General features: G+C 45.7%; 1 protein-coding gene across 1 annotated transcript; it reads right to left on the bottom strand.

The window, feature by feature from the left end:
* Positions 1 to 152: 152 nt before the first annotated feature.
* Positions 153 to 26,101, bottom strand: PITPNA (phosphatidylinositol transfer protein alpha). Its single transcript, XM_075112702.1, has 11 exons — positions 25,956 to 26,101; positions 20,776 to 20,806; positions 15,065 to 15,210; positions 14,376 to 14,475; positions 9,569 to 9,643; positions 9,111 to 9,194; positions 7,688 to 7,765; positions 6,686 to 6,796; positions 4,936 to 5,058; positions 4,146 to 4,215; positions 153 to 2,830 (listed from the first exon to the last, which is right to left on the bottom strand). The coding sequence occupies exons 1-10, from the start codon at positions 25,973 to 25,975 to the stop codon at positions 4,168 to 4,170; spliced, it is 816 nt and encodes a 271-aa protein (XP_074968803.1). The 5' UTR covers positions 25,976 to 26,101; the 3' UTR covers positions 153 to 2,830; positions 4,146 to 4,167.
* Positions 26,102 to 26,228: the final 127 nt, after the last annotated feature.

The raw sequence follows: 26,228 nt of genomic DNA on the forward strand, positions 1-26,228 counted from the left end.
CCATTGGCCCGCCTCACGGGGGCGGGACGCGACCGCGGAAGGAGGGCGGCGCGCAGGGCGCCCCCTGGCGGGCGGGAGGACCTTCGGGTGCGGGGGCCGGGGCGCGCCGCCACCCCGCGGCTCCCCGCAACAAAGGAGGCGGAGGCGTAACGCTCTGTCTAGTATTTTATTAGATTTCGTTTCCAATATGCCTGTATTGGAAGATTAGGAGACAAAAAAGGCACAAACTCACATTTAAAGAAACGACGAGATAACCTAACCCACTCTACAAGGCGCGTGTCGCCAGGGGAAGGAGCGCGGGGGGCGGCCGGAGGGGGCGGGGAGGCCCGGCGGGGCGGGCCCGGCGCGGGGGGACGGGCGGCCCCGCCACCAAAGCGGCCCGAGCCGGGGCAGCCGCCTCCGACCCCCCGCCACCCCGGGCAGCACGGACAGACGGACAGCCCCGCGCCGCCCCCGCAGCGCACGGCAGCGGTGCGTGACCGGCGCCGGGCTCACCGGCGGGAACGCGGCCCTCACGGGACGGGTCTGGCCCCGGCGGAGGGATGCTGTCACTGGGTTAACGGGGAGGAGAGCAAGCACGGGGCGGGGAGGGGGGGGGCACGGTCTCAGGCTGGAGTTCCTGCTTTTATTCTTTTCTCAGTTTTTCCACTAATCAGGAAAGCCTTCTGTAAAAGCTCTTACTCTGAAATCAGAGGATCAAAAAAGGATTGCACAGTGGAATGTTACAATCTGCTTCCACAGCGATTAGCGTCATCGGACAGAAAGCCTCTTGGATAACACAAACTGAAAGAACAAGTGTGCTATGTGTGTTCTCAGGTTGTCCTCAAGGGTAAGAATCCCTCAAAACGTAACCGACAAACACGAACAGAAGTCAGTGCATAAATTCTCAGTTAAAAATACTTTAAACTGAAAGAACTCTACGTGGGGCCTACACTCCTAGAACAGCTACAGATAGAAGATGCCACAAAACATCCTGGTCCCAAATAGCCTCGCAGATTAAGATTTAGTTTCTTCACCTATTGTGCAATAATTTGTTTTACTTCTGCCTGGTGAGATCGCTAAAAATCCCTCGAAGCCCACCCCCACGCTGCAAAACCGTCCGAGGTCACCGAGAAGAGCCCGCCAGAGTTACTGGTACAATTCAGAGCTTATTGCACTTCGACATGAGTAAGGCAAAACAACAAACTAAAACCAAAGGGATAAACTGCCCCCTCCCCAGAAACCAAGCGCCATCCTCTCCCTCCGGAGCACGCCTCATTTTCCCTGGCACTGGAAACAGTTCGGACCCCAGCACGCGCTCGCTCAGCACGGCACGGGATCGTTTCAGGACCTCGCGCTTGCAGGAACGCGAAGTGCTGAAGGAGTTGGGTGAATTACGCAACACCAAAGAGACTCCTCAAAAGTGGCGATACACCCACGACTGTGTTTGGCACTCAGTAGTTCGTGTTAGTGCTGCCAAATACAGAAGTGGAAAATAAAGTGATTACTACTGGGCGGGGGGGGGGGGGGGGGGGCGGGAAATCAAACATTGGGCCTTAGGCATAAGCAAAGAAACTTTTTCTCATATGTATTTAATAAAGCAGCATGTCTTTGATTCTGTTCTGCTTATTTGATTGTCTAAAGCTGATATCAACATAAGGATAGTTACAGTAAGTATTTGAGTTCATTAAATAACCAGAGTTCTTTACACTGTTTAATAGTATCCTTTGTGGTGTATAGTAACTGACAGATATCCTAGAAAACAACTGCGGGTCCTTGTAAGTTGCTTTTTTATAGCACAAAGGGAGATATTTTAGTCAGTCTTTTAATGGGAAGAATATTATTGCTGAGCAGAACCACCAACCCAGGCACCTGGATGTAATCAGATACCAAGACTTTGTTTGTACACCAGCTTTTGCTACATCCCAATTTGTCCAGGGAGAATCATGTTATTACTAGTTAAAATAATTTTAGCTTTGTAAGTTATGGTAAGTTTTAGTAAATAAAGAAGCAGGAAGTTGCAACATACGTCAAGCAACTTTTCGTAATGATTTTGTAAGACCGACACAGAGCTGAAGGACGGCGTAGCTACGCGGGCCACAGGGACTGCATGCCACTGAACTGAAACTCAACAGCTCTGTGCTGAAGGCCCCAGCGCGGGGACGCCGAATGCAGCTTCTGTGCAGTCTTTAATTCACGTGTGCTAAGACAGAACAAAGTAATGCCGTGCAGAAGCCACGTATCACGATTCATCGCAGACCAAGAACTATATCTGGCTACTCCTGATTATGTATTCAGATTACATGCCATTAAATTTCTTACCCTGGGAGCAAGGGTCAGAGCATAGCATTTTGTGGAATAGTTTTGCACTCTAAAATACTGACAGTTTCCCTCTCCAAACAGACATTCAAAGAATGGTGAAGGGCTGGGCAGGAACAAAGGTGGCAGTTTATCCCTCTTGGAAAAAAAAAAAAAGAAAAAAGAGAAAAAAAAAAATCTAAGTCACCACATCACAAGACTATTTTAGCTAAAAATGTCACCTGGAAATCAAACAGGGCCACATGGAAATTGGTCTGAACACAATGGAAAAAAAAAAAAAGGAGGGAGGAGTCGTAAATACAGCGATTTCTAAGTCACACGTCTCCAAGGAGCTACCTCCTTCATACACGTGCTAACAGTGGAGTGCTGAGTACCAGACGGTCTATTTGCTCACAATATTAAGGGGCATCTAGAATTAGCTATGGGAGATTTAAAATCGCCTGCTGATTGGATATAGGAAGGCTTGATCCGGAGATGGTCCGTCAGTCAAGAGCGTGGATTCCCCGGGCCTTCCTGATGACTGTCTTGCAAACTGAAATAGAGACAACAGGAAAACATTTTAGAACCGCTTTGGAAGAGCGGCATGCCAAAAGAAGCATCAGACTGAACCTTCAGAAAGCAAACTGTCACCAGTGCAGGCAATGGCAATGCACCACTGCATCGGTACATTTCAGCACTAATCCCGAGCAGAATTTCCAACATGTCCTAAAAATGACAAACAGAAATGGCAACTGAAACAGTCTAACGAGTCCAGAGGCTAGAATACAATTGAGAAGATCACCAGCTCATTTCCTTAAGAACTAGAGTAAATGTGAATGAAGAGGAAATGAAAAAGGTTGATGTTGCATTAAAAAAATCAGAATACATCTACCAGAAGACACCCTGTCAGACAGTCCCTCACCTTGTGCTCCCCACTTACCACCAGCAGGTCATAGAGGACAAGCACAGGTAAACAGCCAGTCCTTAGAAAGGCAGTGGTTCTGCCCCACCACGTTCTTTCCAAGGACAGCTAGGATGGCGTTTTCCTGCCCTAGAGAAGTCATGGCTAGGAACATGGACTTCTCCACATAAATGGACAATGGCTTCTTTCTCCTCGCCTTCTTACTTCCCTAATACTATACCACATTCTTGTATAGTGTCTAAGAAAAACCAACCAAAACCAAAGCCCAGAATGATTTCATTTACCAAAATAAGATCCAACATTCTCAGCACTGCTTACAGGTCATCACCCAGCTTGCTGTCCAGAATACAGCCTAGGGATTTGGCCAACAAAGGCAAGTTCCTATATGCTCTCCAGTACGACAGTCCCTCCCCGCCACGTGAGCATGCTCATAGTGACGTTGAGGGAAAACAAGTCGAAAGCTTTAAAACTGTTGTTGCTGCTTCTCCTGCAATGTGCAAGTGTTGCTCCAGGCCTTGGCCCGTTAGTAAATACCATTAACAAACAATGCAAGGAATACATTCCAAGCGTATTTGCAAGGAATGTTCAATTTCCAAATATATTCTAAGTATCTGCAGGTACAACTTCCTCTTCTGGGACTGACAAAAGTTTCTCTGCAAGTCATGGGAAGTAACACATGCGTTACAGAAATAAGAATAGCAGTAAAGTCTACAAAAAGTTCTAACACATTTTTCTTACACTTTTCACTCTGACATTTCTTTAGAATAGTTCTGAAACAAGAGAGTAAACGTCCTTGTCAACCTGTCAGTGAAACAGGTTCACTATAAAAACAACTAATACCACACATTTGCCTTCCAGAAGCTCTGAACAGCATAATTTCTTACCCAAATGCATTTTTCCTCTTAAACAGAGCAGTACAGTTTTGTCAAACTCTCTTGATACCTACAGTGCACGAGGAAGAAGTCATGTTAGTCATCTGCAGCCGTCATTCCTTTCACTGGATCTTTTTCTCTCATCTGAAATAGGAAACACAATTCAAGTACCGATTCTCACGTGATGTTACCTCAAAGCGTACTGGTGCGGAACACATCAAGCTACCTCCTTCGTGTTAGACACTGATTACACCTGAGCATCCCAACTCAGCGGCTGTGAACACGCACATGCAGGCACCATTTCTGGTTAAGCTGCAGGTCTGCTGGGTATCTGGAACCACTATCCAAAGGGCAGAGCGTATGTGAAACTACAATTAAATATCCTGAGGCGTGAAGGAAGAGAAGGGTGCAGTGCAGGACACAAATCACAGAACAAAGTACTCATTATTACCAAATTCATGTTTCTCATGCTAAGAACCCTGTTACGTACCCCCACCACCTGCTTATAATACTTAGAGCTAAAAATCCTTTTACTGAACTGGTTTTTGGAAACTATTGAGGACAAAAATGACCATTCAGCTTTGGGTAAAGGCTAAGAGAAGATAATAAAGAGGTAAATGAATCATTGCCACTCATACTCTCATTACCTGTGGTTCAATACATTTGTTGGCTCAACAACAAACAGAAGGAGATGCCAGCACAACGGAGTCATAGCCAAGCATTCAGACCACAAGCAGCGTGACCTAAATAGCAGGAGGACGACACACGCTATGCTATGACAATGCAGCAGCCTTTCCTCTCTCCCCTGTACTGGGTAGAAACAGTTTCTCACACAACCCACACCTGCCCTGCTTTTCCACTGACCTCATCCAGCTGTCTCTTGGTCTCCTCCTCCATCCTACGAATGTCCTCCATAGTCAGATCAACCCACTTGTCGAGCCAGCAGAAGAGCTGCCGATGGAAGTTTGTGAAGAGGCGCTTTTCTTGCTGCAAAAGCAGGAATAAAGCATACAAGCGAGCTGACTCACAGGGCAATTAATATGGATCCAACCAAATCATAACAACGTTCTGAGATGCATACGCTGAAGAACCAGCTGCCTCACCCACCTTTCTATATAGCCGCCACTGCTGGAAACTGGAGCTAGCTAGTTTTTATTCTTTTAACAGAATACCTAGGGCACTGAATCCCCAGAGAAATGCTTTTTTGTTTCAAGCCTAGACAGCAGCCTGCACAGTGTACTGAAAGTATTAGTGAATGCTTCAGTAACTTCCTTTGATTTGACGGTATTGTTCTGGCTGAATGAAGTGCTCCAAGTTGGGTTTGTGTAGAGCACGACACTTGGCCTGAAGGTGCAGAGAAAAATACTTTTATTCTATTTCTCCTTTTAAAATAATCCTTGACTTGCTAAAAACTGGAGGTTAGCAGGTGTAAAGGGTTGACTTGCACCTATCTTGCTTTTTTCTTTTGCAATGACCTAAAAAAAGCCAAAACTTGTCTTCCACAGCTGAAAACCTTTCAAGCAGAGGTAAGTAATGTGCACAAGCCACTTCAAGTTAGGAGCAACTTATTTCCATTTTCTAGGAGATAAGCTAGACAAAAACATTATATTAGACAGGGGTATACAATGCCTCTTGGCAAGCTCTCGTTAAGGAAGAACACTTCAGTTTATGGTTTTGCATCTGGTAACTCGCTCTCATCAAAAGCAGCTCAACTACTCTGACGCAAACGTGTAGCTGAAGAGACACTCATGAAGAGAAAGGGATTCAAGACACTGCTTTGTTCAGGGCTTTTGTTACAGGTGTTTGAAATCCTGCAGCAGCATGGTCATTCCCCATTAGAGTTCTCTTCAGACTATATCACCAGAGGATTGCTTTTGCAGAAGCAGCATGGTAGTTTATCAATATTAACCACCGAGAGGTCTCCGTGACCTGAAGTCACAGGCATTTTACAAACACGGCATTGCCTGGAATGTCGCCCGTACCGATTCCGAGGTCTATCGTCCTGCTGCAGTTCATGGGTTCTGAACTCTGCCACTGAAAAAGCTCCTTTCAGGATGCCAACTACTCCTGTTTTAAGTTAATGAAGTTTCCCAGCATCTGCTTGTTTTTTAACCCAAGTTTTTCAAGCAGCAGACTGGGAGAGGAAAACGTGACTGGAGCTCTAGGACTTGCCAGTAAGATCCGCAGCTGATTTGGATCCGAAGCTGTAGCTATCCCCGCACAAAACACGTCTTGCCTCTGACCAGAATAACGCTAGTATACGTGCATCACCTCATCATTCACAAATCAACTACCAAATGAATGCAATTCTGATCTATTAAACAAAGCACAACAGCCAGTTTACCGTCGTACATTAGAGTGAAAACAATTCAATAGCCAGTTCAATGAACAACCAGCCAACCCTGCCCTCAGATTAGCAGCAAACTGAACCCAACTTTAACCGATCGCAGAGTATCAGGCAAAGGCCTTGACTGTATTGCCTGAGGCGACACAACTGGGTTTCAAGTTAGTAACTAGGCAGGATACACGATTAGAAGAAGCTGAGGCGCTAAAACAGATGGGAGATGAAACGTGCCTCGTTTCCACACCCCTCCCCGTCAGAGCGCTCACTTACCTTCTGTATAAAGTTCTCAACTTTGTTTTGCAGACCCCACCACTTGAACTTGACTGTTACCAGTTTGTAAGCACACATGTATGGACAATCTGTCTGTTTCCCCAGCTCCTTCTGCAAAGACACAAAGACCTTCACATCAGGACTTGGGTCAAATGTCTCCAGGAAAGCAGTCCCTCAGTCATAACCACGATGTCTTTCCACAATTCCTCTCAATCCTCTTGCATCCTTACACCTTGCCTATCTTTTATCGACAAGTTTTGTCACATCTTTGCTCACCCCTTTTTCAGGGTGTTTCAGACCACGATGAAAACAGACCATGGTTTCCTCCACAGGCGCCTTTCCCTCCATTTTCAGAATGGCCCATTCCTTCCTCTTCTCTGTTCTCCATTTTTTCTTCAATCAAAGTTATGTCTTTTAGCACCTTCACGGTTATGCCATGGTATTTAGCTTCCTTAAAAGCCTTTTGACAAAGTCCCTACCTAAACCATTTTGGAAATAGATTATCTCATCTGAATCATCCGCATAATTATCAAGCCTTAAAGAAAATATCACGGGGTTTGTAAGGTGGACTTTCCTACTTCCTTCCACAGGAGCTATACCCACTGTTCTGTATCAACCATGGCTTCTAAGTTTGCCTGCTAGAGATCAGACTTGCACACCTACAGCCCCCCAGGCCTTGTTCGGGGTCCCTTTTAAGGACTGGTATCACATTTGCATTTCTAGAGTCTTCAGATTCCAAGGTATTTCATCCTTGAATTCCCTCTGGTGAACCCTTGGGCTGAACACCACACAGCTCTGGAGATTTCTTGGAACTCATTCTAGCTATTTGTACCAAACTCTTCCCTTTCCTTTAACTTCGGAACAGACCACCAGCTGAGTTCTGCGTTTCCTTCTTACAGAAGTGAATCCAATATTTTACACACATTTCTGCGGCTCCAAGCCCCAGTATCCATACTTCAGCTATGCCAGCTGACACGGTGACTGAACTCATGCAATACACACCTTCCAGTTGGGACCCAGAGGTCCACGTCCAGTCTTGACAGATTTAAATTTTGCTGGATCTTCTTCTGCCTTGTAATCCTATTGGATAGAGACACAAGATTAAACACAAATTATCCTACTGCTACCCAGCTGCTCGCTGTCACAAAGGATTTATTCTCCTGGTGGGCTAACCTCTCACTGCCTTCTCAAGAGCTACTGTTTTCAGACTTCAACATTAGATCAGGCACTCTTCAAGGAAATATATTTCTCCCCCCTGTGCTGTGTCCTAGACCTATACGAAGAAGTGGTAACAAATTGGTATGACCTTTCTAAGGACTCCTTTGGGGTAAGACTATCAGAAGATCTGTAAACCCTTGGGATAGGTTTCCTGTAACCACATTCTTCGGGAGCTAGACACTGCTGCTGCAGGAAACAGCTATGCTCTCTGGAGCTGTGGTATCTAGTATTTTTCACAGCACCGTATCAGTATGACTCTCACATGCTGCACACCAGAAAAAAGTACAGTCAAACTCACAATGCCACCAAAAAGAAGGAGGCATTAGTTATGCTGCCTATTGCACAGCACATTGGATTAAGACTGGGGCGTGCACCCCACCCCACTCCCAATTCAATTAAAATGAAAACAAAACCAAAACATCATCAGTTTAGTGCCAAAAGCGATCAGCTGGTAGTATCTCCTTCAGGAGTCTTCTGCTCCAGGTGAATCCTCCTTGCTCTCTGGCAGCACTTAACTCAGAGTAGTTTGTATTTGCAGATAGGTTAGGCAGGTACTAAGCTCTATCAGAATCAGATGCTACCCGTGTTCTACCAATTCATCTTTATTGGAAAGAAAAGCTAAAACTAAGTACTAGTTCTGGTTGAATGCCCAAGGCCAAGTTTGAGAACAAGTAAATTAGCCGTATTTGAATGGTATCAGAAATACTAAGTGAGGAAACTCAAACGACATTCCAATTTTATACAGTTGTTTTTTTTCCAGTACAGTACAGAAACATCCCTTACTTTCTTACAGTAACTGTAGTGATTCTTAGAACAAGGCATTAGCTACGTGATTTCAAGATACACTTGTGAAGCCATGGGTCAGTTTCAGAAGGAGGCAGCTTGAAAAAGATCCTGTATGGGAAGGGCAGTGCCATTTCCTGTTATTCAAGCGTTACAATCAGCTGCAGTGCTGCAGAACTACACATATACACACTGTTACACGCACTGTAAGGCTAAGCAACACGTTTTACGGACAGCATTGATGTAGCTTTTAGAAGAGCTCTTCCTCTAGCTTGCCTAAACACTTAAGGAATGCCTTTCCTCCCCTTTCCATCCTCTCAATTGTCCTGTTACCTGTGACCATCCCCGGGAGCACAGTTTGTACGTTACCCCTCTTTTAACACAAGGCCTCCCACACTAGGGAACTCTTACCCACCTACCATACCTTGGGAAGTACTTGACTCCGATCAGCAATGTCTATATAAATAGCTTCTACATTCTTCCATACGTCTGGCTCCAGCTTATGAACCTGCAGCGAAAGCACAAGACTAACGTAACTGATTCAACTACAGAACACTCCCATTCCAGGAGCGTAAAAAACCAGACGGAGGTGCAGACACGCAGTGCTCCCCTTCCACGTGCAGAGAAGACTCCGTGGCAAACGCACAACACGAGACCTTCTAAAGCAGCAAAGGGGCTCACACAGAACGAGTGTTTGGGGACAATTTTGTTCAGCCTGTATGAGAAGCCAGTGGGAGGGAGTCTCTGCCTGGCTACTGCGATAAGCATTTCAAATCCAGGAACGCAGCAAACAGACAGTTCCAGAGAGCAATTCCCCAGTCTAGCATGGAAAGCAGCATTGTGACATTACAGAGATGAATAAAACACACGACAAGTACTTACATTCTCTTGTGTTCCAAGATCTGATTTATGCCAGGTTTCAATTTTGATCAGGAAGTCATCCTTCATATACTCATTCTGTCATCAAAATAAAGCTTCCTGTTATTCTTTGGATATAGAACTTGTCTTCTTATTAGCTAGATAAGCAGTAGGACAGTCAACTCAAAGAATTATAACTCGACTGGGGTCTGACCTAGGGAACTTCAGAATTATCTGTAAACACACCATTGCTTTTAGAAAAATTGTTTGATCACGAAATAGGTAGGATCAAATAAACTACAGGCTGTTCGCTGAAAAAAACGTAAGCTCCATTGTTTTAGTGAAACGTTTGGAATTTATAAATAGCATTTTCTTTAAAGCTCAATATCTGCCTCTCTAAATAGAGTTTAGAAGGGGTGCGAGAAGTTAACTAGGCAGAAATTGTCTTTTCAAAGAGATTATTGGCCTAGCACTGAGTACATATCTGGATGCAACTCATCAAATGAGCACCAATATTATACTGATGTGTGGAGAGCTTTTGACACTGGGAAGGGAAGGGACAAGAAAGCGCAGTTCTGCCAAGTAAGCAAAACACTTTCCATTTCTCATTACTACTGTGAGGAGAAAAAGACTTCCAAAGGTAACCCTATCCTCCCCTTCAGGGAGTAGAAACCAAAGCACAAGCCAGTAAAACACTCAGCACGTAAAAGGGAAATATCAAACTCAGAAGACAGATGACTCAGAGGGCCATAATGGTATGAACTGACTTTCTGTTAATCAGTTTATCCAGGCAATGGCACCTTCCCGTGTGTAAAGCTGAGCATCGCTGCAGTAAGGACAGACCTGTGCCCTGAGTAACAAAGTGTTTGTGGACACGCCACAGTTGGTAAGGGGGTTTAGTCTGCACGATCTTCCAACGACTAAGCTAAAGTGCCTCTAGCGCAGGCTGAAGAGTTTCTTATACCCACAACACCTCATTTCAGACATTACACATGCTTCCATAGATCATCAGTAAAAATACTTACTGTAATAACTGGTCCAAGAAATCAACACATGAAAAGAAAGAGACACAGTTACTTTAGTGAAAAAAGAACATGCAGCAACCATCCCCCTCCTCCCGCTATTAGCAAAACAGGGACAACGTCAGCCTCCCAGGGGGCTGCTGATACTACTGAGGAAAAAAACCTGTAAGTTGATAAAAGCCAGCTAACTTCACCCCCTTCTCCTCTGGAAATTCTCAGACTTGGAGAAACCCGGAGGAGCAGCAATTAATTATGTACTGCCACTCCTGCTCTCTGGACTCCAGCCAGCTGGATGAGAAGATGGAATAAGTATGTTCAGCTGACGGCATTTTACCAATCCTTTCTCAGCTTGCAGATAAGAAACCTCTCCATAGCTCTGAAGCAAACACATGCTTGATTTCAGGCCAGTGCAGACCTCATCACTCCTGCATGCAGTAACCAGACCCTCTGCATCCCTACTGCTCATGGTAACTAAACTCCCTGGATAGTAAGGCTCAATTATTCAACACAGAAAAGCAATTAAAGATCCTGTAACAGCCAGCATCTGTTCCACCTGAGCCATCGGAGTAGGTTAGCAATTCTACTCTAAGAATAAGGAGGTCTGGAGCTAGAGCTGAACTTCGCTGCTCTGTTCTGAAGTTTAACATGAGGGCTTTGCTAAGAAGCAATCGTGTTTCAAAGGTGCTACTACCATTCGCAATTTCCAGCCCAACACCCTGTAGACGGTGCCATCCCTTATCACCCATCGTGCGCATCCAGCTACCTTAACTGCCTGCTGCTGGGCCGTGCACTGCTCTCAGCCCCTAACTATTTGAAAGCTGCTTTTTACAGCAATTTACAGAAGGCTAGTTATTTAGATTGACAAGTTGGGATGGAGGGAGAGAACAAGCAAGCAGAGCTGAGGCTAATTTTTAAAAGGCTGAATATAATTTCAAAGAACATTTCATTATTTCTGCAAGGAGGAGTTTTTTCCTGCTAGTCCACACAAAATACTGAATAAACCCGCAGTAATTATAAACCAGAGCCTTCCCACCTTCCCTTGACAGACTGTTTTTCCATAACTACGCACCATGACTATGCAGCTGCCTTAAAACAGGTTCTTTCACCTTCCCAACTTCTCTGTGGGGAAGATTCCTCATTTGTAAGGCAAACAAATTAATCTCTTTAGAAATGCCCATTAAAACTTGGGTGCTCAGCTTGCTACAAATTACAGCCTGCACTCGAGGCATTACAGCAGCGACTCCTACACATTTCAGATGCAGTTGTAACTTCTCAATTTCTTCGCATTTGGCCACAGGCATCTCATGCTGACACCCAGAAGAGTGGAACACACATCAAATTGCTTCTCAAAAAACCTTTAAGCGACATTAATATTGAAGTCAGACTGCAGGGAAGAACGAGGAGCACCGGCCTCCTTGGCACCAGCCCGCTGTTCTAACCACTAGGCGATCCTCACTTCATTTTTACGGTAGAAGTTGTAAATGCATGCAACGACAATCTCATTTACAGCCCGCACTCTCAAAGGAGCAAAGCAAGGCTTCCATTCAAAGTACGTAAAAACAACACATTACAGCACAAACAAGTGTGCAGAGCTGCAGGAAGTTATATGCTAGGCATTTAAATTCCCTCAACCTTCAGTATTTCTTTGATAATGGTATATAATACGCATATTAAAGTAATAACTGAGCATTACGGAGGAGATATGGGGAAATGTAAGAAGGATCACCTCATAGAATTTAAAAAAAAATACCATGATTCACAATTAACTACGAGGGCTGCTTTACCCAGACTTAAAAGACTCTATGTGATCGCCGATATGGAAGTAAGCGGCGCTCTGGAGAGCAGCACGCTGGTACCACCCTGGAACGGGAGGGCACAGGCAGAGGTACCACTAGCTCCTACACAGTCAAACCAGGTTTAGTTTAGTTCTTACTGCGGCCCTGGCTCTTAAGGTTCAAACTCTAGCGGGAGGACTGAAAGCCAGCATGGCATTTTTTGCTGCACAAAGATTCACACGAGGCCATCCAAGTCTTCTCTCGTACGACCAAAATACCCGAGCGTGTCCCAAAGTAAACTGATAATGCCCAAGGCAGGCTACACCACGTACATGCGTTCTTCCCTCCTGCCCAGTACCAGCAAGTGAAGGTTGCAGCAACTTTTCTGAGCTTCCCTTGATTCACATTGGGCTGGCAGACTCTCTAAACAGATTTGTCAACCTCCGCATAAAAACTGCCTTCTGCTCCAACCCCCACAACAAAGCACTTTCTATCTCATGTTATACTGGTGTTTGTTGCAGTTGAGGATATTTTTTGTTGTTATAATTTCCAGCATACCAAAATCTGAAATTTCTTCAACTGTATTGAAAAGCCTTGTACTTGATTTTAGTATCACATTTTTTCCACTGAAGTAGAACGTGAGCAGTGTGTAACTGAAGGATAAGCAGGTAAGAGTGACAAAACAACCTAACTCCATACCTTCATTTCAGAAACTGGTGGAAAAGAGGAGGAGGAGGAGGATATAGCGAAGCATTACGTCTAACAAAACCTACTGGAGTCAATTTAGTCAGATCTGTTTCCACAATTTAAAGAATCAATGAAAGAACTGTTTGTGTTTAAAGCAGTTCAGCATACTTAACGTGGAAATCAACGAGACATTTACTAGCTAATTGAAGTAATACGCAGCAAGAAAAATGCAGAAAACGAGAAAGAAAGGTTGTAAATAAGTTTGTTTCAGCATCTTGAATTATGTGACATGTTAAAAACTTTTTCTGCAGTTGATGATGAAGTATCCGAATTCTGTATTTGAAATATCCATTCCACTAGACTCTGCATGTCATTTCACGTACTAAAATAACATTATCCTCCCCCACTGCAAGGCTTTTTCCTTCTTTTAAAACACTTCATTTGAAATTCTCTTAAGTAAATTGTTGAAAAATATATTTTCCTATACTGACTTTCAAGAACAGTTGGAAATTTTAACTGTACAGTTCCCATAGCAACCGTACCACTACCACACAGCAGCAAATGCATCCTTCAAAGCTACAGACAGCACAAAACACAGCCAAAAATACTACATAAGTTTGGAGGCAAAGTCAAACTTGCAGTCCCTACAGCGACAAAGACCAGAAAACAGTAGTGGTTAAACACTGCGGCTAATAACGTCAAACTCATTTTCTACAGGAGTGTTTAGTGTCGTCTTTACTCGCTGAAGTTATTTCACCACTTTGCACAGCTTCCAGAGCCTCACGCCAGACTTTACAGATGGATTCACTTCACGCTTGTCGGATGAGGTTTGGATATCTGCGTCAAGCCCCCAACCCAGAAGCAACCGTAGCGTTACCTGTTCAACCTTCACTAACCTTGGATACCTCAACTAAGCAAATATCAGCCGCATAACGCTGCTGCTCCCAAATTGCACTATGCAAGAGGCAACCGAGATCTTCCCTGCTCCCCTCTTGCATCTTCCGTTTGTCTCCCCACTGGGCTATGCTGTGCTTGAGTACATAAGAACACCCCTCATACGCTCATTTCACTAGCATTACACATCTGCTCCTGTAGTAGGACTAACACCCGTTTCTTGGTCTGCTCTTCTCCGCTGTCATTCATTAGTGGCACAGCAGACAAGGGCAGTTCTTTTAACTCCACAGCACTATGTTTTGCTTTTCCTGACCACAGAAAGGGCTTAGAGAACAGAAATCTAAGGTAAAGAGCTGAAACATCTTCCTCACCGGTTGCCTCCTTCATTATGCCCTCCCTCATGCCCTCCCACCCCCAAGAAAGCAAAGCCAGCAACCCACAACCCTTCCCCACGCACTCACCGGTTCTGCAGTAGGGATAGGCATTCCATGCTTTTTCATGTATATTCAGAGCTCCTTCAGGGGCCAGCATTCTCACAAACGTTGGCACTTTGCTGCAGAATGTGGAAATAGGAAGGAAGGCGTTGATAAGAACTACATGTAACAAGAGCTATGGCCCAGATGTCCCAAGACAAGCAGAATATCACCTGAATTGCAGACACTAGGGTCTGGCACATGCGCACCCTGGTGGAATTGGTGGGGTTCTCCCCACCCCCAGTGCGATGATTTCCAGAGACTGCTGAATTGGACAGGTTAATCTAAACCTTCTTTACATAATGAAAGGAAAGAAAAAAAGAAAGAAAAATAAAATGGAGGCTGAAACCAGGTTGAAATCTAGGAGGCATTTTGCTCTTTAGCCAAATTCAAGAACCAAAATCCTGGGTAACAGGACCATATTTGCTTTGAAAAGCTCCGAGACAGATTTTCTTGGGACAACGCTTACAGGGGCGGATAGGCGTACCAGCGATGCTCACCTCCAGCTGTACCACGTGCTAGCTCCTGTTATAGTCCTGTCTTACCTCTGTGTCCTTCAGCCTTTGCATAATTGGTGATTTCACAGTTGCTGCAACCTGACTGCATCTTCCTCCAGCTCCTCTTGCCCGAGGAACTTTGCCTGACCCTGGAATAAAATGTTTCACATACCTCTGTAAGTGGTAGATCTTGTGTGTGTACTGCCCACGCTCTCCATCTCTCTCGTAGGGTTCATTCACCAGGACCTCCACTCCTTCGCCTCCACCAGTTTCATTTTTACTGGCTTCTGCCACAGAATACAGCTGTCCCACTTGATACTAAAGAAATTAAAGACACATTATTGTCATAGCTATAGTTCAGCAGAAGTAATAACTTTACCAGAAGAAGCCAAGGATAAATTTACTATCTGGGGAGGTTGCAGAGAAAAGGACATCCACTTGTGTGTTGAGATAAGTAGCTCATTTAATTTCATTTTGATACAGAAAGCTTGAGTGGTAGTTAGGAGGAAAGCACTGCCAACAGGGTAGTTAGTTACCTTTAACCCTTAGATCTCAAGCTCCAAACCAACACAAACTGAGGAGAAACTAAAACAGATTAAAGGAGTGCCAGGACAATGTTTAAAGAAAACACAGCAGATCTCAGGCATAGAGTAGCAAAATCCATTGGTTTTCAATTCTTTTGGCACACAGGTGTCCCAATTGTTCAGGTGAAATGGAGAATAACACACTGCCAGTCCTAAATTAACAAGCATACAGTACTTTATGCAGACGACTCCCAAAGAACTTCACACAAAGCTTTTTGACAAAACGGCAGCCTTATTTCCCAGGAACCACTCAAACTTCTTCACACTATACAATCTCTTCCATAAGAAGCATGCCCAAACGTTTCACAGGAAGAGCAGAGGAAAATCAAGAACACGAGCAAAACAGAACATTCTTCTCTGCTGAAGATGTAAAGACTAATACACTCTTGTGTATCTAAGTCTAGCCGCTGGTAGCTAAAAGCGAGATGCAGAGCTCAAAAGAAATATGATCAAATGAGGAAAATTCACACGGGCCTCTGAGGCAAAGTTAGATGAGCAGACAAGGTTTGAGGACAAAGGAGCTAAAGCACTAAGACAAAAGGAAGTGTTCAAACTGAGAGTTAAGTCTTCAGAACTGAAAGGGAGCAAAACAGCAACTGTTGCCACAGGCAGTACAGAGATGGAGTCTGAAAGGGTTATCCACAAAGTGTCAGGCATCAGAAGCGCAATGATTAAAAAAAAAACCCAAACCAAAAACCCCCAAACTCCACAACATAACTACAAAGCAACCAAACACTGTTTAGGCCTTCTTCCTTTTTCCCCAGCATAGGGCTGTGCGTCAGTATCAGCAGTAGCACTGTAGCACTTACCACTCACCACACCGAAACCCAGGCTGGAGAAGTGGCATACTGCTCAGAGCTGACAACCCAGAAATACTTCACTGGGCTGGTACACCGTCAGCAGCAGGTAAACTTTGTTGTCAGAGCATCCAAAATAAAAACAGTACCCAAGTTCTATGGTGTTTTGTACCATCTGGTGCCAACAAAGACCAAGAAAACATTTATTCCTACTGGAAGGGTAGCAGCTGGTAAGCCAAAGTAGTAAGGCTAGATGTCCTGGCCTCAGTTAATCTGGGGCAGGGCAAAAACCACACCAGAGGGGTTTAAACAAGTGCTCTATAGAGTCCCAAGCTCAACACATAGGTATATTAAGTAAGCCTGACTACCTGTTAGACTACCCCTGAAAACAAACCAAACCAAACAACTGTCCAGTAAAAGTAGTCTGTAAGAGAAGCAACCTACAGACCACCCTGGGGCTCAGAGCAACAGCTCTGCTGGCTCTCTCCAAAGGTATCGGCCCAGGTTTTACAGGGACCCCTCACTTGGCTGGACAGTTCCTGCACTGTCACTGGCAGATTGGGTTTCAGTCTGGGTTCTGGGCTGCAACACAACTCTCCGCCGGCTGACATTTCATACCCTACACTGCTTTCCTTAGAGGACTCCCTACGGATGACCCGTACAAAACAGAACACAGCGCTCGTGTTTTGCTCTTTTGGAGGGAGGTGAGTAAAATCTTAGTAGCAAGTTGATTTAGGAGAGCAAGACCCACATGTACAGTCGTAGAGAGGAGAACGTACCATGAGTTTGGCAACTAGTGCATTAGAGGGAGGACTGAATGGCTTTGACTGCTTTGCAGCAGGTGTCAGGACAGGTCCAGGGGCGCAAACTAATTCCTCTCAGTAACAGTGTCTCATTCATTCCTTCTCCCTTTTAAATACCTGGGTCAAAGCTCAGACACTAAGAGGATAAGCCCTTTGGTCTGGCATCTTCACCATTTAATCTCCCCTGTTATTTCTGATCCTTTAATCGCATTGATAAAAGAGGAAAGGGCCCAAATAAAACTACCCCAGTGAACAAATTCCACAGCATCTGCCTGCAAAAAGTTAACAGAAAAACAGATTCCACAAAGTCCAAAGTGTCAGGCAGACCCATCCTTGCAGACCTGAGAGCTCCCAAATACCTTCTCCTCTTCTGCAGGAAGTTACCCCTCCTGATCCATGCCACAGCACCCATTATACAGCTGACAGCACAGCTTCATTACACCAAACTCCTTTCGGAAGGCCTGATCGCAACGCAGCCATCTTCGAGAACAGTTATTCTCCTGAAAGCAGCTTTGAACACAATTAATAAATAAGAGTCCTTTGTGTTTGGCAAGCTCCTTCCCATGTGAGAGGAACAAAGAGGCAGCACAGAACGCGTACACACAGCTCTAATCCATACCAGCATTTCAAAGTGGCAGCTGGCAAGACACCCACACAGCCGCTCAAGTCCGCGCTCTCAAAGTTGGCACCGTGCAACGTGATGTTGGTCAGAGTACAAGAGCAAAGGTTAGAACCTAAGATACGACAAAGTTTTTTTTCTTTTAGCTCCCTGCAGTGCGACAATGTCTAAAACAACACAGGAGTGCAGCCTGCACTTGAGCAGGACCTCATTTTGGCAGAGTTTCCTAGTAGAAGATGGTCTGCTGCAGCCGAACTCCTACATCCCAGCCCTCAAGTTTTAGTCATCACCAGGGCTTCTCCTCCACCGTTTTGTTCCCATCTTAGCAGCTACTTGGCTAACTCTTCAGCGTTGATCTCTATTCATCAAGCCACATCTCCCCAGTGTCTTCCTGAGCACTCATTTTCCCTTGAATTCCTTACTATTGGTTAAGCTCCATTTGCTAGGGGCGAGGGGATTGAACACTGACTCCCCGGCACATCACAGAAGACTCCCTCAGCCCTATTACAGTGCCTCAAAGTCACAGTTAATTTCATCCTCTATCTTGCCCATTGGCATCAGACTTTTGGCAGCAATTTACATGCTGACGGCGTGAACTCTTAAGTCTTTCGAGCAAAAATTCCCCATATTAAAGTGAAATCAGAAGTTCTCTTGCTAGCCAGAGATGCCGAATGAGCAGCTACGCAGTCAAGAGCCACAACAAGTCTCCAGAGCCCTATTTAAGGGTTTTGTGCACAGGGAAATCCTTGAAAGTGACAAAGTTGTAACAGCTGTTTTGCAGGTCACTACACTGCTCTCTGCACAAGCGATCACAGATGTGTCAGCATCTTCCCACACAGGAAGCGGGGTGAAGCAATACACAAACTTAAACAGGAGTCATCCTTTGAGTCAATACCGGAAAAAACCTCTCTTGAGCACACCTTTAAAGCTACGGTACTGCATACGCAAAGCTAAGCGAACTTTAGAACTCTTTCCACTTAGGGAACTGTTTCCTGAAATCTGGCCCATCACACAAGGACCACCAGACCTTGAAAAGGGCCATCATTCAGGGGACATGGTGACAATATGCAAGTTTGGGGAGAGATTGAGTTTGGTCCCGTTGGCGGTCTATCCACAATCCAAGAACATTAAGCTTCTCTCCAGTATCTTCATTCCTTCTCTTCTAATGATGTTTATTTGCTCCTCACATTATAGACTTGGCAGTAGGTTACCCAGTCCTCTGGAACTCCTCCGATCCAGAGAGGAAAACACCTCCCTAAACAGGTGACCCCAAGGCAGCCTCAGACAAGGAGGTTGCTAGCGACTGACAGGTTTACATACCGCCCAAAACCCTAAGTTCCCACACAGGCAGCTACACACAAGGCTCAGACATGCCTGGCACTGCACAGCAAGGCAGGGAGGGAAAAGAGCATAGCGAGGGACTCGCTTTAACTGGATGAAGGTTAATCCTCGTATCAGAGAGCTCAGAAAAACCCTGTGCTGGGTTCTGTCCAGTCTAACCCCCTCAAAGAAAGAATATGTATACTGATGCTTTAACCTTCTCTTTACACAGCCTGATACCTAGGAGGCGCATTCCTGCGAGGCAGGGCTCCAGCTAGTCATGCTAAAGTCTTCTGTTTATTGAGCTCCGCGGTACCTTCCCATTTACCCATAGCTTTCTCTAACTTGTGGTTTGCATCCTTTGCATACTTGCCAAAGCTTATTGTATTAGTCCTTTCTTTGTCAAGGACTTCCCCACACAAGTAGCACTCAGGCACAGAAAAAGATCCAAACATACCTACTCTAGTACTTCAGCTGGACTTCTGTTAAAAGTGCTTGAAGCAGATTGATGCAGAAAGCATATAACCTACAGGTAAGGAGTAAGCAACAGACTTTCGGCATTAACAGTCTCATTAACATCATACATAGACTTAAAACCACCCTTTGACCAGGGGTCTAAGCTTTCCATCAGCGTGTGATGCCTGTCACAGCAGACTGAGCCACAGGAACAAAGAACTCGGCTTAGACACCGCTTTTCTTTTACTAGCCAGTCTCATGGCTGCACCAAGTTCTAGGCTGTGCTCTGTCAAAGGAGCAGAGAGTTATAAAAGGCACATGCTTAAAACAGTGCTGCCATGATCCGGCTCACCCCTGTCTCTGCCACAGTAGCTGCTATATTCAGGGGAAAGCAAAATGAATGAGTGCTGTTATCACAGCTCTCCCTAAAAGTTAGAGCACGCCCTTGATCAGAGCTCACAAACTGAAGGCTTACAGCCAAGGATCACAAGGGAAAAATACATCCAGACGAAGAAACCCACGACAGAAATGCTATAGACTCAGTCATTTCAACTTCTCACCTACCTTACTAGCGTGAACGTTAAAAAATTGAAAACACTTATACAGTCTGATTCTCTGCAAGAGTGGTGTTTGGTGCAGGAGGGGGGAAGGAAAGGTAAGCTGCATCTCCCAGAGGTAACAGCAGGGAATCAGCCACAGACTTCGCACAGCTATCCCATGGCCAGTCTGGCAATCAGAATGACCACCTCCATTATAAGCTACAGTTGTCCTCTCAATTAGAGCTTTACCTGAACAAAAAGAGTGTTCTCTTTCTGCAAAAGCTAGAGAAGACAGGTCTTAAAGAGTCCTAAGAAAGGTACACACAATCTTTCACTATACCAGCTATAAGAAGAAATTGTTTCTCTTTGTTTAAGAGTTTAAACAAAAGAGTTCCAGCAAAACACAGTTTAAAGGGTAATTTAAATTTGTCCTAAAGCTCCCTCTTTATGTTAAAAAAAAAAAAAAAAAAAAAAAGAGAACCATAGTATTAATCAAAAGGAAATTGCACTTTGTAACAGCCTGACAAGACAAGATTTGTAATCAACACATCTGAAAGTACTTTACAGGAGAGAGTATCAGTACCCTCAGGCTTAGAGAAATTCAATTATTTGGTCAAAATGACGGTGAATGAGTAAGAGCCCACAGGGTTGCTGAAGACAGCTATATCCTCCTCTTGCATTTTCCAGTTTTCGTTCATGCAAACTGCTTTGGTCACAAGTTTATTTACAGTCCTAAAGAAAGGAAGCAACAAGAAAAGGACCTACCTCCTCCACAGACACGGGCAGGATAACGCGGCTGAAAGGCAATACAGAAACAGAAAGTTAACATATATCCCTGCACTGCAAAATTCACATGACACATTCCTCACAGCAGTGGCTTCCCAGCTCTCCTCTCCCCCAGTATTCCAGCATCCACCTAGCGCCAGCATCCCTAGCACTTATTCTTCCCAAGACCACTTATACAACAGCCTCAAAGAGAATCAATCCATGATATAGCATGACTGCAACGTTACTCTACAACTGCGTAATTCTCACAGACCCTCACTGGTGATATCTCACCAGCCCACTAATCTACACCGCACCACAACAGTCGCACGCTCCTCCTCACTACGTCCTTTCGGCAGTCACATCTTATTTCTCGTCAGTTGTTGCAGTGCTTCAACAGTTCTGCAGGGATCTGCGATAGTCATGAGCCATGGCAAGATTTGTTAATATGTCCCGTCCAGAAGGGAGCGACACTACATGAGAGTCATACAGAAGGCTTTCTCAGAGCCGCCTGCGAAGAAAGGTGTTGCCATTTCTATACATGAGTCACTTCTTTTTTTCACATTGTGGTTTCCTGAATGCCTCTCAGAATCAACTGACTAGACTACGGAGCAAAAATTGCCAGAAGTCACACTGAGATTTTTTTGAAAAAGACAAGAATAAAACTAAATTTAAAGCAGATAAAGATGCATCCATCTTTAGGCCTTTAAAAATATTATGTATCTATATATCTATATATATATATAGATATCTCCAAAACTAGATTTGTGTTTGACCTCTGCTTTCAGTAAGGATGATGCTGAATCAAGGAACGAAAGCAAGACACAGCTATGAAGTGGATACGGTTACTGTGGGTGGAAGAATTCCCAGTTCTTTGGGAATTAGTCTCAAAACAATTAGGACATAAAGGGATCAGAAAAAAGTCCTCTTTATTAATAAACCGATTTTGAAAAGCAATACTGGTGAAAACTGAATTTTTTTCCTACACTACAGGAATGTTACCCATAAGATACCACAGGACAAGCTGTAAGAGGGGCAAAAGTTTACAGATTATGCAAGATTACTTAGGACAGCAACGCTTTATGCTGGCTGCAAAGCACTGCAGGAAGAGCTACTGAGAACTGCAGCTGAAGTTCAGTGTCAATAAAAGCAGAATAATGCACGGTAGGCGCTCATTTTCCCCAGACACAGGGGGTTACTGAGCCCCAAATTAGTTGTCGCCAACAAATATCTTGGTGTCCTTGTGGAAAAGCACCTGGAAGCATCAGCTCAGCGGCAATGCAAAAGTAAGCACCACGTCAGAAATTGGAACACCACACATACACACCCAAAAAAAAAAAAAGACAGTTATGCCACTATAAATCTCTCATGCACCAATGCCTTGAATATGCATATAGTTCTGGTCACCTCATCTCAAAGAGGTTACAGAGCAAGCAGAAGCATGAACACAAAAAGATGATCAGAGATGGGAAAAAGCTCCTGCGTGAGAAGAACGTAGTAAGACTAGGCTTTTCGGCTTGGAAGAAAAAACACCTAAAGGGTTAAGATACGGTAGAGCATTAGAGAGTCATGAATGGTGTGAAAAAGTGAAGGGAGACGGAACAATGACTGCCTTACAGCAGAACCACTCAGGACAGAATAAAAATCATTAGGCAGCAGATTTAAGACCAATCAAGTGTACTTCTTTCCCTCATGCATACTTAAGTTATGGGGTTCCTTGCCAAACACAAGAAGTATAAGCAATTTTGAAGTGGGATTTGATCAATTCGTGGAAGCCTGTATGCCACTTACTGGTAGCATATACTGAAAAACAATCATTCCACTCACTATTTATATATTGTTTCCTAAAAATATCTGCTAGAAGGCATGATGGAAGAGGACCTTTGGCCCAATTCAGTATGGTATTCCTTATATAAGGGAGAACAAAGAGAGAAAATGGGCTTCCACAGGTGGACCATGCCATCAGGCACGACTTTAGGTTAGTTAGCCAGACAAAAATGCAGTTAAGAATGAAAAGAGGGATAGGATGATAAGAAAAGGCAAAAGACCAAGCAACTGGGAAGAAACATTGGCTTTGGAATGGAGTTCAAATATTTTTCTTTAGAAAACCTGGTGTAAAAAGATAATGTAAGCTAACGAAACTCCACTGAGGAAACTGGAAAACACTAGATCTGAATATTACCTTGAGGTTCAATGTTCACGAACAGAGAAACAGAAACACAAAGAAGTTAAATAGTTTACAGTTGGTTTAGCCCACAAAGAAAGAACGCGGGGGGATGGCTAACGCTGACAGGTAGGCGAGTGGTAAGTAAGGAGTGATGAGGATCCGGAGCAAAAGATTTGCAAAGGGAACAAAGATCCTAACTTTGGGACACAACTTGATCAGCTATGAGAAGTTACACGATGTGGTCACCTGCCATACCAAAGGCCTGAAAATTATGAAGAACACTTAAGATCCCTCCCAGATTAAAATCTGCCTCAAATGACAGCAAAGGGAAGTACAGCTGCAAACAAGGTCGGTGTCATTATCGTCACTTCGCCGGAAAGGGAAGCGAGTCTCTACACTCTGATTCTCCCTAAGGTCTTCTGATGCAGTTTAAATCAAAACAGGGAGAGCAACCAAGACCTCAACCAGCATTTACAAACCCTGCCACCAAAACACCACAATCAAACAAACGAACAAAACCCACACAGCTTATCTGTAGCGTGGATCGGTAGAAATGAAAGGTAAGCCTGAAGGACCGATGGGACATCAAACAAAAATGGTAAAGCTATCACTGCATAACCATCAGCACAGGAGATCGTAGAGAACAGATGATACAGGTTGTCTGACAATAAAAGATGCAACATCAGGTTTTTGTTACATGGCTCTATTTCTGTAACATCTCCCAAAATACCTATGGAGCACCTAATAACGCCCAGGAGGTTTAGGAGGGGGGATGTGACAAGGGGTCACAGAGACGGAAGAATGATCTGCTCAGATGACATGCAGTTACGGCTCACTGAGATTTTGACCACCTACACTCGGCAGGCAGCAAGGTACCTGCACGCAGTGCCGGCGCAGCCAGAGCTAATGAAACAACAAAAGCAAAAGTTCTTCAGATATCCAGGTGACACCAAATCAAGTAGTTTTTGTATGCCTTAAACAACTGCTTCCTGGAACATGAGATTTGGTCAAAAACCATCTCAAACGGCATGTAAAATGGGCAACTTTCACATACCACCTCAAGGAAGATTTATACCAGAACCGATACGGTGACACAACTCCGAATGTGCAACTCCTAGAGCTAGTTGGGAATCCCGAGAAGTCAAAAATGAATGCTCACTTTTAAAGTACAGCAGCAATCCTGACTGTCCTCAGAGCCACGCATGTCTTAACAAAAACACAGAGATGGGAAGAAAAGAAAGAGGACAACACAGCTAATGAGGTTTGGTGACCCTGACTATAGCTAAAGGTTTGCTGGCCCTTCCCCAAATAGGAAAGGAAACCTGTAAAAAGAAACAAATTTAGTAATTCTGGTCCTTTGATCTTTAGTCTTAACATTTACACTTCACATTTTGCTTCTGGAACAGGCAGTGTGAAAGACCAGTAGTTATGCTGAGTTCGTGAGGTAAATGATAATATGTAAAATTACTTTTGGAAGCGATGCTCATCAAAATGAGCTGTTCATACTCTCAGAAATCTGAAAATTCAAAGTACATACGTTCCCATCTTTACGAGAGCTCCCCGGCAAGCGGGCGTTACTGCAGTACAGGGCGGGAGATTGTAAGCAGGGGCATGAAAGAGATACATGAATGTGAACAGAAATAAACCAGACGGGTGCTGTAAGAGGAAAAGTACATTAACCCGCTAAATTAATAAGAAAATAACAACAAAACAGATGTTGTGGAAGAACGAGTTAAGTATCTTTTCATGCAGCTGAAACTAAGCACTTAGCCCAGGTTTCTGCCTGCTGTCCAGCTCAGCGCTACAGAAGGTAACGGTGTCTCTGTGTCACAAAGACCAGCTCTGCTGCTGCTCCTAAATTCTGCACCCCTATTGCTGCATAAAAATAGCAAGTGTTTAAGGATTGGTGAAAAAAGAAGTTGTTAATCAAGATTAAAGACAACTACAACGATCAGCACAGCCCTCAACGTAGCTTTAATATTCAAATCCACACCGTGGTCCATGCGAAGTAGTTGCTGTAAGGCAGACACTGTCACGTAGGTGAATGTATCTAAGAGAAGACCTGAAAACCCACTTTATCACTGGGATTGCAGCCACCTTCCGGGGGGGGGGGGGGGGGGGGGGTGGAGAAGAAAAGCCTCTTCCATCAGTCAAAAGAAGTTCAAAATCACAGAATGCACTTAAGTTAACCTTAAGAATTCGAAATATGTGCAGTAGTGTGCAGAACTGGGCGACACCTGGCCAAAGTGCACCGGTCCAAAAGAGCAGGGCGCATCCGCGAGCACGAGCGGCTGAGCCCCACCGCCCAGCCGCCCTGCACCCCTTCTCCCCAGTACGGGGCAGAGCCGCCACCGGGCCCTCCAACAGCCCCACGGGGAGGCTTCCACATCAAAACGTGTATTTTTTGGAGCTGTCTCATTTCTGGCACATTCGCTCTCGTTGGAGTCTCCAGTTAGGAACTACACGGGGGGGGGGGGGGGGGGGCAGAGCCCGGGTCGCCTCTGCACCCCGTTACGGGGCGGGTTGGGGGCACGACGCCGCTGCCTCCCGCAGAGCCCGCTGCGGCGGGATGGACCGGCGCTGCCCGCCCCACTCCCGGCTCGGGCAGGGCCCTCGGCGCCACCGGCCCCCGGAGCGCCGGGACCCCCGCACACACACAGTCCGAGGCCACCGGGCCGCGAACGCGCCGCCCGCCGCGGGGCTCCCCAAGCCGGCCGGGCACCGGGAGCCGCACAGGGGCGGCTGGAGGCCGGTGCCCGCCGGCCGCCCCCGGGGCATCCCCGCCCCCGCCCCGCTCCGCCGTGACCTTCACTCCCTTCCCCACCGGCGCCGCGGCCCTCACACAGCGCCCCCCTCCCCTCCCCTCCCGGCGGCCGCAGCGCAAGGCCGGGCCGGCCCCCCCACCCGCGGCCGGTCACCACCGCAGGCCCGGCCGAGGGAGCGGAGGGGGTGACCGGGGCACAGCCGGGGAGGGGGAAAGGGGGGGAGGGCGAGGACAGCTCCCAGCACTCACTATTCCTTGATGAGCACCATGGCGGCGGCGGCGCGCGCTCCGCCCGGGCCGGCCCCGCTGAAGGTGACAGGCGCCTCCCGGCCGCTCCGCCAGACCGGACCGCGCCGCACCGGGACGGAGGGGGGGGGAGCCGCGGCGGCGGGAGCGGGGGCGGGGCGTCTCTGCGGCAACGGCTGCGTCACGGCGCCACGCAGGCGTCCTTACCTCAGCACCGCCCGCGCGGCAGGACGTTGGCGGCGGGGCGGAGCGGGAGTTTCCCGCCCTCGGCGCGAG

This window comes from Phalacrocorax aristotelis, chromosome 18 (assembly GCF_949628215.1).
Source record: "Phalacrocorax aristotelis chromosome 18, bGulAri2.1, whole genome shotgun sequence".
Classification (NCBI taxonomy): Eukaryota; Metazoa; Chordata; class Aves; order Suliformes; family Phalacrocoracidae; genus Phalacrocorax; species Phalacrocorax aristotelis.

What these genes read in the sequence shown, in the direction of transcription:
- PITPNA (XM_075112702.1), bottom strand. Translation starts at nt 25,975, where the DNA reads ATGGTGCTCATCAAGGAATA. An exon ending in ATGGTGCTCATCAAGGAATA is followed by an intron (nt 20,807 to 25,955) that starts GTGAGTGCTGGG and finishes ATTGCCTTTCAG; the next exon opens with CCGCGTTATCCTGCCCGTGT. An exon ending in TTGAGAACTTTATACAGAAG is followed by an intron (nt 5,059 to 6,685) that starts GTAAGTGAGCGC and finishes CTGCTTTTGCAG; the next exon opens with CAAGAAAAGCGCCTCTTCAC.